Source organism: Balaenoptera physalus (genome assembly GCF_965194825.1).
Source record: "Balaenoptera physalus genome assembly, chromosome: 1".
Taxonomy (NCBI): Eukaryota; Metazoa; Chordata; class Mammalia; order Artiodactyla; family Balaenopteridae; genus Balaenoptera; species Balaenoptera physalus.
In genome coordinates, this window is record NC_138882.1 from 145,496,309 (window position 1) to 145,511,356 (window position 15,048).

A 15,048-nucleotide genomic window follows, 5' to 3' on the forward strand; every position below is an offset into this window, starting at 1 on the left:
CAGCCTTATCACTTTAGATATTTATCTCATCAAGCAAGGATAATCCTACCATAACCTTTGTTCCTTGTCCTCACACTTTTCAGAGAGTCAATTATTTATGTAGCTCATTATTTGAATGAAAAGTGCAATTTACATACAGCATAATATGATGGTACATTTAAATCTTTGTATAATTTTTCAAGACTTATTGCATAATTTTCACATTTGCATTTTCATATAACAATAATAAAAATACATGCAAACATATACACAGCCCTTATGTGCCAGGCCCTGCTTTAAGTGCTTTATGTATATTAATTCATTTAAATGTAATTTTCACTCTGGGAGATATATACTATTAACACATCATTTCTCAAAAGAGAAATATGAAGTATAGAGAAATTAAGCAACTTGCCTGAGCATATACAACCAGCTAGTAACATAACCAGGTTCTGAATACAGGCAGCCTGGTTTGACAATCTACTCCTTTAACTGTTAACTACTGTCTCTCATGCCAAGTTTATTTTGCTAACACGTATGTGCATATGAACCCAAGAATTACATACATGTGTTCATATACACATACGTGTTAGCAAAACAAACTTGGATCTCAAATTTATTGAGGGTCAAGCCCTTCTAACTATTTCCATAAAGAACCCCACTTAATATTCATACCCTATAAAGTAGATACTTTAGTTTCCCCTTTTTACAAAACAACAAACTAAGGTGTCATCTAAGCAGTTGAAATTCTGCAATTAGAATGACCCTCTCAGTGAAGCAGTCAAGCAAGCAATTTTCAACTCTAAAAGAAAAATTATAAAGTTCATGTTTGAATAGTCAAGCCTATAACAGACCCTTTCAATGGTCCCTCCATGAAATGAAACCCAACCTCCAAAACACTTTACTAATTAATTAATTAAAATAAGACTCTTGTAAATTTAAAGAGGAAATTATTCTCAGATCCATACCTGCATATCTAGTTCTTGGCATCTTTGCCTCAGTTCTTCTTTTTCTGCTAGTGCTTCCTGAAGTTCTTCCAGGGCCCTTTTAAGCTGAAATAGAAAACGTCCTAACTCTTAGTAAATCACATTTTGAAACAAATTGAAAAATATATTTTTATCAAAACACATATATACACTGATGTTGGAAATGCTTTTAAAATTTACTTATTAACAAATAAGTAGTAATATGTTGTTTTTGTGTAAATAATATCAACAGAGTCTCATTAACATTTATGGCTAAGGTCCCACAGAAATAAAATTTTATGTAAATCTTTGTGAAATATTTAAAACAGAGTGTTAGAGGATGAACTGTTTATTTTTATCGCAGAAAAAAATTTAGAGCACAGCATGTTTACATTTAAATAAAATTTTTATAGAAAATTTTTTTTTTAATTTGAAATACTTCTTGAGATGGCTGGTGACACTCATGAAAGTCAGATGTCCAAAAATATAACAGGAAAAGTATTTGATGCATTTACCTCTCCTCTTACCCTTCCCCTTATAACCCAGACTGGGTTATACAGAGGAGGAGTGTGCCTTTTCCTCCATGTAAAACAACTGTGTAAAACAACCAGGGAAAGAAGCCTTGACTACAGGACCTTTGAGTTAATTCTTCAACATTAGAGGAAAGCAATTGTGACAAAAATCATGTTTCCTTATTAGATAAATTAGAATTCAGCAGAATTTTTAAGTACTATTTAATTATGTAACTATACAGAATGGGCCACATATGTATTAACAAATGTCAGGAAAGTTTAATGTCACGCATCTCTTCAAACATGATCATTAAAAACTCTGGAGATGAACACTACTTGCATTCATGAAGGAATGCATAATAATAGTCAATTAAGATCTTATAGAATAAACTGTCTAAATTTCATGGAAGAAAATAACCTTGTATGTGATCTCCTATGTAAGCCTTTAAGATAGTAATTGACAAAGGAACTCTATCACTGTTTGCAACATTTTCCTCACATACTAAAATACTCACCTGTTGCTCTAATTCTCCAACAGCATCATTTGTAGGAGAGCTCACTATTTCTTTACTCATCAACTAGAATTAAAATAGTAAAATTAAGTACAATAAAGATTTACACAGTAAAAAACTATGTTTACTTGAAAGGACAGTAAAATGCTTTATGTTTAATTTTTCCTTGCCTTAATTTGATGATCCTCATATTATTCAAATAAAAAATGAATAGAGGTTTAAGCTAAATAACACAATGTTCAAGCATTACATTAGTGAGGACATAAGTAAAATGTGCTTGAAATATTTAGATATATTTAAAATATTAATGTACTGAAAAATTATAATGCAAGTTCTAAATGATGAATTACTAGGTAAAACTGAACACATCACATAATAAAAAAAATTATTCTTCCGTAACATGAATTGGCACTTTAAAAATAGAGCTTTAAATGAGTGATGTGGCAAAATTCCTAATTTGAGAAGTCATTTCAAAAGCAGGAGTTACAATTATATGAAAAAAAAAAGGATCCTGTAAAATAACTTTTCTGCATATGAAAGGCAGATTTACGCATAGTGATGTTCTGAATTCAAGCCAGCAATGCACACTCAGAGTATACACACTTCTAAGGTCCTAGATGCTGTCTCCCTCTAAGTCATGCCTCTTCCAAACTATGTTTTCCTCACTAACCCTTCACTCAACTTTCCCTCAGGCCTCCTCTTCACTTGACTTCATCTCAGCCTTTTGGTCTGATTTTAAGAATGAACGTGCACCGAATGAATTCTGAATCTCTATGGTACATCTTAGATAACTAGACTGGCTTGAATCCAGGTTATCTGGCTCCGAAACCTAATTTTCACTATATTTGCTCACGGTTCTAACATTCTGAAAATGCATATGAGATACATACACACACACACTTTAAAATTTCAGAAAAGATTACTCTACCTGGCAGAAAAAAAGAGAAGTTATAAAAACTCCTAACTGGGAAGAGGCTGTTTATCCTGCTTAGTTGAAGTTATTTAAAGGAAACTGACAATGTTAATTTAACTTTTAAAATGCAGAGGTACTAAAATTGGGCTTGAAGTCCTTATAAGAAATTTTGGGGGAAAATAAAGAAGGGAGGACACAACAGCCAAAGATAAGTAAACCTACTACAAAGGGCTCGTTTATACGGCAGTGAAATACACATCCATAAAATCTATGTGAACAGTTTTATATAATTGGGTTTAGGATTTTCATACATATGTGATCATGATATAACTTACCTCCTGAATAGCAGTCATGACCACATGTTGAACAGACTCTTCCAGTGTCATTATATTTTGAATATGTTCTATGATTTAAAAAAAAAAATCAGATCTGAAAAAACCTTACTCTTTACCCATAGAAATTTAGTCATTCAATTAACAACATAAAAATTCATTCACTACACATAATTCTTTATGCAAGTATATTATTTACCACAAAAAATATGTCCATTGTAAACAAATAAGCAGAACTGAAAATATTCATAAGAATATCTATAAATGTTTTAAAGAAAATCTCTAATTTTCTTACAAGGAAGAAAAAGAGAAGAAATTGCAATTAATGTTAAAACAATTATGACAATTTCTTTCCTCTTGTTAAATATTCAGTATTATGAGATGAATTCACATGTACAGGTATACCACAGAGATAGTACCAGTTCAGTTGAAAACCACCCCAATAAAGCGATTATCACAATAAAGTGAGTCACATGAATTTTTTAGTTTCCCAGTACATATAAAAGTTATATTTAAACAATACTGTAGTTTATCAAGTGACAATAGCATTATGTCTAAAAAAACAACGTACAAACCTTAATTAAAAAGTACTTTATTGCTAACAAAATGCTAACCATCATCTGAGACTTTAGCACGTGGTAATCGTTTTTTCTAGTGGAGGATCTTATCTTGATGTTGATGGCTGCTGACTGAATAGGGTGGTGGTGAAAGCTGGGGTGTCTGTGGCAATTTCTTAAAATAAGACAACAGTGAAGTCTGCCATGTCAATTGACCTTTCCTTTCACAAACAATTTCTCTGTAGCATGCAGTGCTGTTTGATAGCATTTTACCCACAGTAGAACTTCTTTCAAAATTGGAGTCCATCCTCTCAAATTCTGCTGCTGCTTCATCAACTAAGTTTATGTAATTTCTAAATTCTTTATTGTCATTTCAACAGTCTTCACAGCATGTTCACCAGGAGTAGATTCCATCACAAGAAACCACTTTCTTTGCTCATCCATAAGAAGTGACTCGTCTGTTAACATTTTCTCATGAGATGGCAGCAGTTCAGTCATACATTTAAGCTCCACTTTTAATTCTAGTTCTCTTGCTATTTCTACCACATATCCAGTTACTTCCTCCACTGAAGTCTTGAACTGCTTAAAGTCATGTATGAGAGTTGGAATCAGTTTTTGCCAAACTCCTGTTAATGTTGATATTTTGACCTCTTCCCATCAATCACTTATGTTCTTTTTTTCCCCTCAAGAGAAACATTTCTTTATTTTTAAAAAGTTTTTAGTTTACATTGGAGTATAGTTGAGTTACAATGTTGTGTTCATTTCAGGTATACAGCAAAGTGATTCAGTTATACATACACATATATATCCATTCTTTTTCATATTCTTTTCCAATATAGGTTATTAGAGTACTGAGTAGAGTTCCCTGTGCTATAGAGTAGGTCTCTGTTGATTATCCACTTCATATATGGTAGTGTGCATATGTTAATCCCAACCTCCTAATTTATCCCTCCCCACCACCTTTCCCCTTTGGTAAACATAAGTTTGTTTCCTAAGTCTGTGAGTCTCTTTCTGTTCTGTAAATAAGTTCATTTGTATCCTTTTTTAGATTCCACATATAAGTGATATCATATGGTATTTGTCTTTCTCTGTCTGATTTACTTCACTCAGTATGATAATCTCTAGGTCTATCCATGTTGCTGCAAATGGCATTCTTTCATTCTTTTTTATGGCTGAGTAATATTCCATTGTATATATGTACCACATCTTCTTTATCCATTCATCGATGGACATTTAGGTTGCTTCCATGTCTTGGCTACTGTAAATAGTGCTGCAATGAACACTGGGGTGCATGTACCTTTTCAAATTATGGTTTTCTCTGGATATATGCCCAGGAGTGGGATTGCTGGATCAAATCTATTTTTAGTTTTTAAAGGAACCTCCATACTGTTCTCCATGGTGGCTGTACCAATTTACGTTCTCACCAACAGTGTAGGATGACACAAACAGATGGAAAGATATACCATGTTCTCAGATTGGAAGAATCAATATTGTCAAAATGACTACACTACACAAGGTAATCTACAGATTCAATGCAATCCCTATCAAAATACCAATGGCATTTTTTGCAAATCTAGAACAAAAAATCTTAAAATTTGTATGGAAACACAAAGACCCCGAATAGCCAAAGCAATCCTGAGAAAGAAGAACAGAGCTGGAGGAATCAGGATCCCTGACTTCAGACTATACTACAAAGCTACAGCAATCAAAGTAGTTTGGTATTGGCACAAAAACAGAAATATAGATCAATGGAACAGGATAGAAAGCCCAGAGATAAACCCACACACCTATGGTATATTAATCTATCTATGACAAAGGAGACAAGAATATACAATGAAGAAAAGGCAGTCTCTTCAATAAGTGGTGCTGGGAAAACTGGACAGCCACATGTCAAAGAATGAAATTAGAACATTCTCTAACATCATACACAAAAATAAACTCAAAATGGATTAAAGACCTAAATGTAACACTGGATACTATAAAAACTCTTAGAGGAAAACATAGGCAGGACAATCTTTGCCATAAATTACAGCAAGATCTTTTTTGATCCATCTCCTAGAGTAATGCAAATAAAACCAAAAATAAACAAATGGGACCTAATTAAACTTAAAAGCTTTTATGCATCAAAGGAAACCATAAACAAAATGGAAAGACAATATTTTCTCCCACAGAATGGGAGAAAATATTCGCAAACAATGCAACTGACAAGGGATTAATCTCCAAAATATACATACAGCTCATGCATCTCAATATCAAAAAAACCCCAAACAAGCCAATCAAAAAATGGGCAGAAAATCTAAATAGACATTTCTCCAAAAAAGACACACAGATGGCCAAAAAGCACATGAAAAGATGCTCAACATCACTAATTATTAGAGAAATGCAAATCAAAACCACAATGAGTATCACCTCACACTAGTCAGAATGGCCATCTTCAAAAAGTCTACAAACAATAAATGCTGGAGAGGGTGTGGAGAAAAGGGAACCCTCTTATCACCTATGTTCTTAATGGCATCTACAATAGTAAATCTTTTCCAGAAAGTTTTCAATGCACTTTGAAAACCAGATCCATCAGAGGAATCACTATTTATGGCAGTTATAGCCTTACAAAATGTATTTCTTAAATAGCAAGACTTAAAAGTCAAAATTACTTCTTGATCCATGGGTTGCAGAATAGATGTTTTGTTAGCAGGTATGAAAACAACATTAATTTTGTTGAACATCTCCATCAAAGCTCTTGAGTGACCAGGTGCTTTGTCAATGAGCAGTAATGTTTGAAAGGAATGGTTTTGTTTGTGAGAAGTAGGTCTCCACAGTGGGCTTAAAGTAGTCAGTTAACCATGTTGTAAACAGATGTGCTGTCACCCAGTCTTTGTTGTTCCATTTTTAACACAGGCAGATTAGATTTAGCATAGTTCTTAAGGTCCTAGGATTTCCAGAATGATAAATGAGCACGGGCTTCAACTCTGTCACCATCTACGTTAGCAAGAGAGTCAGCCTGTCCTTCAAAGCCAGGCATTGACTTTTCCTATCTACCTATGAAAGTCCTAGATGGCATCTTCTTCCAATAAAAGGCTGTTTTGTCTACACTGAAAATATGTTGTTTAATATAGTGGCCTTCATTAATTATCTTAGCTACATCTTCTAGATAACTTGCTGTAGCTTCTACATCAGTACCTGCTGCTTCACCTTGTACTTTTACGTTCTGGAGATGGCTTTCCTGAAACCTCATGAACCAACCTCTGCCAGCTTCAAACTTTTCTTCTGCAGCTTCTTCACCTCTCTCAGCCTTCACAAGATTGTAGTCAGAGCCTTGCTCTAGATTAGGCTTTGGCTGAAGGGAAAGTTGTGGCTGGTTTGATCTTCTATCCAGACCACTAAAACTTTCTCCATATAAACAAGACGACTGTTTCGCTTTCATATCATTGGTGTGTTCACTGAAGCAGCACTTTTAATCTCCTCCAAGAACTTTTTCTTCATACTCACAATTTGGTTGTTTGGTGGAAGAGGCCTAGATTTTGGCCTATCTTGTCTTTCGGCATATCTTCCTCACTAAGCTTAATCATTTCTAGCTTTTGATTTAAACTAAGAGATGTGGGACCCTTCCTTTCACTTGAACATGTAGAGGCCACTGCAGGGTTATTAACTGGCCTAATTTCAATATTGTTGTGTATCAGGGAGTAGGGAGGCCTGAGGAAGGGAGAGAGATGGGGGAATGGCTGGTTGGTGGAGCGGTCAGAACACACACAACATTTGTAACATTTACTGATTAAGTTTACCATGTTACTATGGGTGCAGTTCATGGTGCCTCAAAACAATTACAATAGGGCTTCCTTGGTGGCGCAGTGGTTGAGAATCTGCCTGCCAGTGCAGGGGACATGGGTTTGAGCCCTGGTCTGTGAAGATCCCACACGCTGTGGAGCAAATGGGCCTGTGAGCCACAACTACTGAACCTGCGCATCTGGAGCCTGTGCTCCGCAACAAGAGAGGCCGCGACAGTGAGAGGCCCGCGCATCGTGATGAAGAGTGGCCCCCACTAGCCGCAACTAGCGAAAGCCCTCACACAGAAACGAAGACCCGACACAGCCAAAAATAAATAAATAAATTAATTAATATTTTAAAAAAACCAAACAATTACAATAGTAACACCAAAAAGCACTGATCACAGATCACCATAACAAACATAATAATAATGAAAAAGTTTGAAATATTGTGAGAATTACAAAAATGTGACACAGAGACATGAAGTGAGCAAATGATGTTGGAAAAGTGGTGCTAATAGATTTGTTGGACATAGGGTTGCCACAAACCTTCAATTTGTGAAAAACACAATAAAGCAGAGCTCAATAATACAAGGTATGCCTGTATTCAGTGAACTCTTAAGATCTAAGCTCAGAAAGTTTCATTTATCACCTACTTAGTTCATTTCAGGAAGGTTTTCAATGAAGAGACTTACACAGCTTCCTACAAACACCTGCTCGACATTCACCAAGTCTCACCTTAAGGAGATCCTTATACCTTAACACACACACGCGCGCACACACACACACACACACACACACACACACACACGTGTGGGAGTGCAATAAGTTGATTCTGTCACAATTAGAAGTGATGAATCATGAGAAAGAGTTTTTCCTGTATTTGCAGGTTTAGATCGACAGCAACTGTGTGTTCTCCACCTAAAACAATTTTCCAAAAATTTTAAGGATTTATTATTTTCTAATACTTTTATTGTTTTAATGATACTTCTGGAAGACTTCTAAAAGTTCTCTAAATCTTTCTTTTATTTGTGAAGCCAAGTACTGGAAAAAAATTCTGATAGATTCTGGTATGCACCCGACCACTAAATTCTATGGGGGGGTGGGTGTGTGTTGGAGGGAGAAGAATTAACTAGATGAGGCACAAGCAATGGAATGATTTCTTTTAAATGGATTTGTTGGATAATGGAGTGTTTCAAGTCTACTGAAACCTTCATAAAATTTTTCTCTTTCCACACCAAGATAAACAGGGTACTGTTAACCAAATTAGTTAATTCTTTCAAGATTAAGACTGCTGCAATACCTCTGAATCATTTTGAAAAATCAATTCTCACTGAAAAGTATAAATATGTGGAAGGTGGTTTATATTATGGATGTGTTTTGGTTTTACATTTTAATTAAATTACTACACAAGCTTTTTTTCCATTTATCTGCTCACTCCTAAAAATTGAGACCCCAGACACATACCTCCAAAACTAAATCCAATTAGATAATCCTGACTTTCTAAATAATGAAAATTAAACTATTTCTTTATATTTATTACTTGCTAAACTTTTATTTATGTACCCAGGAATTGAGCCTCCTTTTAAAAATCTGATGTCAAAATTGCTAAGTAATGCTTAGAACTAAATTATGAAAATACTACATATTATATCAATATTTATAGGAGGCAACAAAACTTAAGGGAAAGTTATAGCTTAAAACATCAATTATAGCTTAGAATAGAAAGAACTGATTAATTCACAATAGAAGCAACAAGATAACAGAATAGATATTAAATAGTACAAACAAAATGAATCAAAGCCCAAAGCTGGTTCTCTGAAAAAGACTATTAAAACCAACAAACATGCTAAAGTTAAGCAAAAAGATGTTATAAATAACCAGTAATTGAAATAGAAACAAAGCATTAAATAGAAAAATAAAAAGGATCACGATAACAGAAAATTGCTAATTCATAAAAGAATTACTATTTGTCAATTTGTAGTTAAAAATTTATAGAAGTTTTAACTTTCCACAAGAAAACGTTTCTTACTTTCATTAAAAAACAAAACAAAACAAAACAACAGAAACACCCTAATATGGAGACCTCTGACATTATCTATGAGAAATAAAAGCCTATGGAGAAGTACTGACTTGCCCTAGAAAAAAAACAGCCAGTTAATAATAGAGATGGACTAATATGAAAGTTTTCTGATACCCAAACCCTTTTTTATGATAAGCTATAGCTGATTTCATGTATTTCATTTTTCTCCTTCCTGAATTGATTCTTACTGAATTTATCTTGTCTCATACGTTCTCTTCATTAGTTAGATAACACCGAATGTGTTTTCTAAGGTTCCGACTTAAAATGTTTTACAAACTTCAGCACCCAACATTCTTTTATAAAGGTGATGTCCTACGGCCAATTTTGGATGAGCATGCAAAAAACATCAGCATCAAAAATGTCATCACCCAGACTGATGGAAGCCCCTGAAGGAAGTAGACCTTGGTCTGTTCAGTTCACATTTTATTCATTACATTCAACCAAAAATGTTCTTTTTGTACTCAGCAAGATATGGGTCACTGTGTTCATATATACCAATATAGCACCCCAATTCCATTTATATCATCAGACTGCTTATCTTTATCTGGAGGATACCTTGGAAGCATTCTTCTGAAAAGAGCAGAATATCATCTGAAGAAGCCTGGATTATAATTTAGTAGCTGCATAATCATTTATGAAAATCTGAATCAACCTAAGGTTCTGTCTCTCACATGTTAAAGAGATAAGGTATCAAATAAAGAAGTACAATTTTTATTGAATATCCACTAAGTCCTAAGCATTGATTAAATTAACCTAATTAAAGTACATTTTATTTAGCCACTGAATACGAATCTCAGAATCCAGGTACAGTTAGGATACTGAAGATTTATAGCTTTTTAATGGCAGAGCTGTGCTTGAATTCAGATCTTCTGGCTTACATTTCAGTGTGCTTTCCACCAACCTACAATAGTACATTTTTATGTGATTTCCTATAGCAATGTAGGTTGTCTCTAGAAAGTAGATATCCTCAAATGACTGAAATTCACTTACCTTGCTTCTTTTCACAGTTGACAGCACAACCTAAAATTAGCTGGAGCAACCTCCCAAGCTCCACAGAATCTGAACATTCAGTTATTTGGTTTAAATCAGGGATAAGTTCTTCAGAAATCTGTTGTCCCAAAAACTGCAGTGTTGAAAATAAATTAGATCACTCATTTATGTAGGCTACAGAGAATTGACTACATGGAATTATTACAAGGAAAATGGGTTCATGAAATGACTCAGATAAATTAACAAATGATAAACCCACAATTATTGACTAAAACCAGTTAGTAAAGTTCAAGCAACCTCCCAAAATTCTGAGAACCAACCAAAAGCAACTAAAATGGTTTTATAACAAATATCCTTTACCCCACTGTCAGAGAGATCAATTATGATAAAACTTATGCCTTTCCATAAAAAAATAAACAGACTTAAGTCAAAGAAAATTCATAATATTTTGATACATGTTCAATGAACAGAGAACCACAAAGTAAACCAAATGAACAACAAACCTAATGGATTAATCTTTCCTGGCTCTATCTTTTTTTTAAGATTGTTTTTTTCTTTTCTCTTTGGCTGTACCATGCAGCTTGCAGGATCTTAATTCCCTGACCAGAGATTGAACCCGGACCCTGGGAGAGGAAGTGCCAAGTCCTAACCACTGGATTGCCAGGGAATTCCCAAGATTGTTTTTTTCAAGATACTAAAAAGTATTCTTGCCATTAAAAAAAAACCCAGAAAACTTCAAAATGAGTTTTAGGCATTAATGAATTGTAAAATTTTAGTTCTAAAATTATTTGGAAGAAACTACAAGTTCAACTGTATGAAAACTTTAGAAAGTAAAAACAAAATTCTTTAATGGCAAAACCAAACCAAAAGCTTTCACACATTAAGCAATAAACTTTCTTATATCAAATAATCCTGCTAGAGAACTTCTTAAGATGCTGAATAAGAAAAACAAATCACTTGAATAATGCATTATCTAATGTGACTTTAATACTACTTTTATTTTGCATTTTTTCCCAATTCACTTGCACAAGCATAATTTCATAGTATGTCTTTGCTGTTATTTACACTGGAAAGAAATATCAAAACAATGCTTTAAATAGAAAAGTACTTTAATTTAGTTATAAGGTCTACTTTATAGCACTGCATAAAATCAAATTATATAAAGATGAAAGTAATTTTATTTGAGAAAAAAATCAATTTAAAGAGTATCAATATAGAAACATTATTTTACAAATCAATATATTACTTCTTAGCCCCTTTATGTTAACAAAATTTGAGTGTTCTAAAAATGGAAAAATCATAATATATTTCAATTATGAATTAACCAGTAAAATGTTATAAACAAAAAGCCAAGTCATTTTTCAGTGTCAATATAATTATCACAGAGTATTTTATATTTAAACAAAGTCAGATGATTTTCATACCTCATTGTAATAACCCATAATTCCTTGAAGTACCTTCTTTAAATTACTAGCCTAACGGAGGAAAAATAAGAAATAAATTATTTAATATTAACAATGAAAGAAAATATATGTCAAGGTGAAATACAATAAAAACTTCCTGATAAAAATGACAACAAAAATATATATTAGAGTTCTATAAATACAAATACATGATTTTTAAACATCAAAGCTTTATTCAAAGTTTGATTAAAGAAAAAATGTCTTCTTCCTTAGATAGCTGAACCAGAGTGATTGTATTTAAAGTGAGCCACAACGAACTCAAGTACCAACTTAAAAGATTTAGCTATGAGCATGTCCACCTTCAGTCATGAGTGAGTAACTGGATCTAGACTTACTCTCCACCACAAGCAACTAGAAAACAGGACAAAATACAAGGAATATTGTTTTCAAGCTTTAGCCAAAAGACAATATAGAACTCTAATTTCTAAGAGAAGGAAAACAAAAAAGATGAGCCCTACACTAGTCTAAGATTTCTCTCTAGAGGCAATTTTCATACCATGGCACAGGGAGGTGGAAACAAAACAAAGCCTGATGTTCTCGTGGAGTTGAGAAGATAGACATCAGAAGTTCAGGAAGGTCGAGGTAGTTGGGATTTGCAGGGCAGATAAATGAAGAGGTGAGAGCTTTGGAAAGAAATCTCCATAGTAGTCCCTTTGACTCTTTGGCTGAATACTAATTTGCATGTGCATGGGTGAAACTCAATGAGATTAAACAAAAATAATTTCCGAGGAAACAACAATCTAGGGAACTATAAACTGAACAATTCCTTGAAGATTGCACAGGGCCAGAAACTGCTGAAATTCCCACCAGTCAGAGTGAAGAGATCATGACTATGCTAATACAGACAAGCATTCACTAAAAACCCCAAAAAGGTCACAGCTTAGTAGTGAGTCTAATCTAGCCCTAGAAGAGAAAATAACTCTAGATCTGCCTTCCATCCCCCCAAACCTTGAAAAGATCAAACTGGTTCACAAGTATCTTAACTGCCTGTAAGAACAAAGTCCAACACTCTTTAAAGGAATACAAAAAACCCAGCACTCAATAATAAAATTCACACTGTCTAGCGTCCAATAAAAAATTACTACACACGTGAAGAAGCAGGAGTATGTGAACTATAATTAGGAGAAAACTCAGTCAATAGAAACAAGCCTAAAAATGAGAGATGAAAGAATCAGAAGATAAAAAAGTTAAAACTGTTAGTTAAAAAATGTTCAAGGATTTAAATAACAGGAATATATGAAAATAAATAATTTTTTTTAAAAAAGAACAAAATAAAGAGATTGTCAATGGATAAAAAAGCAAGACCTAACTATTAGGTTTCTACATCACTTTCAATATAAACACACAGAGAGACTAAAGAAGAGAAAAAGATATAATAGGCAAAAATAATCTTAAAAAAACGGGAGTGGTACATCAGTATCAGACAAAGTAGACTTCCAAAAAAGAAATATTACCAGGGATAAAAATAAGTCATTTTATAGTGATAAGTAGATTCATTCAACAAGAAGACATAAAAAATTAATGTATATAAACCAAATAACACAGATTCCAATTACATGATTACAAAATTAGAATTGAAAGGAGAAATTGACAAATCCACAATCATCATTAGAGATCTGAGGACTCCTCCCCCCTTAATTTATAGAATAATCAGACAGAAAATCAATAAAGATATAAAAGAAGTAAACAGTACTATCAACAAGGCTGTAATAATCTGTATTTGTAGGACTGCAAAGTACATGTTGTTTTCAAGTGCACATGGAATATTCACCAAGACAGACCATATAGTAGGTCATAAAATAAGTCTTAGTAAATGTAAAAGAATTCAGAGTATGTTCTCAAAACAAAATGGAATTAAATTAGAAATTAATAAATAAAAGAAAGATATGTAGAAAAACCTCAAATATTTAGAATTTGAAATACCTACTTCTAATATACCCAGGGGTCAAAAGAAAAAATCACAAGGGAAATTACCAAATATTTTGAACTAAATGAAAATAAGAACACAGTATGTTAAAATGTGTGGGATGTGGCTAAGGCATTGCTTACTACTAGGGAAAAGTGCTTAAAGCTGATGACTTAAGCTTTCACCTTAAGAAGCAAGAAAAAGAGCAGATGTAAAGAAGAAAGGAAATAACAAAGAAGAGAAAGGAAATCAATAAAACAGAAAACAAAAGCTAGTCCTTTTCAAAAAAAAATTTTTTTAATTGAAAAACATCAAGCCAGATTTATCAAGGAAGAAAATATAAAAGACATAAATTACCAATATTAGAGAAGAAAGAACAGAAACAATTCAAACATCCATCAACAGGGGAATGGCTAAGCAAATTGTGGTAAATCAGTGTAATGAAATACTACTCAGCAAAAAAAAAGAAATAACTACTAATACAGGCAACATGGATGAGTCTCAAAAACAATACATGAGTAAAAGAATACCAAAGAGTTCATAATATCTGATTCCATTTATACGGAACTCCAGAAATTAAACCTATACTGACTGAAAGCAGACCTGTGGCCACCCAGGGCCAAGTCAAGAGTGAGGATTAACTGGAAAGGGGCATACGTGCATGTTTCTGCTTAATGGAAACGTTCTATATCTAATTATGATGGTATAAGAACATACCCAAGTGTCAAAACTCAAACTATACACAATAAAATGTACCCTTCAGTTAATTTAAAAAATAAGATTTAGTTGAGATTAGTGCTAATTTCAGACCACTGTTTGGATCAAGTACTTCTAGCATTCATTCTACATACCTTTATTCGCCAGTTGTCACCGATATCCTCTTTAATTCGGCTTAACCAAGATTCATTGAACCAAGCTACATCACTACAACAAGAATACAAATGCTGAACATTAAAATGTTTTTATTACATGAAAAATACCAAATTTAATCAACAGATTCAAAGTTATTTTCCATCTTAAAGCCTGTCTTTAATAAGAATAGTAAATATTATTTAAAATGAACCCACTGAACTTT

The 15,048-nt window shown here is 33.3% G+C and overlaps 2 protein-coding genes across 7 annotated transcripts in view; one reads left to right on the forward strand and one right to left on the reverse strand.

The window, feature by feature from the left end:
- CYP2J2 (cytochrome P450 family 2 subfamily J member 2) overlaps positions 1 to 15,048 on the forward strand; it is a 155,160-nt gene that overhangs the window by 114,043 nt on the left and 26,069 nt on the right. The gene's annotated exons all lie outside the window — the stretch shown is intronic.
- HOOK1 (hook microtubule tethering protein 1) overlaps positions 1 to 15,048 on the reverse strand; it is a 105,047-nt gene that overhangs the window by 37,649 nt on the left and 52,350 nt on the right. For all 5 annotated transcript variants that reach the window (XM_082418160.1, XM_082418158.1, XM_082418159.1 and 2 more), the window contains 6 exons: positions 14,825 to 14,897; positions 12,029 to 12,079; positions 10,605 to 10,737; positions 3,217 to 3,284; positions 1,972 to 2,034; positions 948 to 1,031 (listed from right to left, as the gene is read on the reverse strand). In XM_082418160.1, coding sequence (XP_082274286.1) covers positions 948 to 1,031; positions 1,972 to 2,034; positions 3,217 to 3,284; positions 10,605 to 10,737; positions 12,029 to 12,079; positions 14,825 to 14,897 — 472 coding nt within the window. The remainder of the gene's footprint in view (positions 1 to 947; positions 1,032 to 1,971; positions 2,035 to 3,216; positions 3,285 to 10,604; positions 10,738 to 12,028; positions 12,080 to 14,824; positions 14,898 to 15,048) is intronic.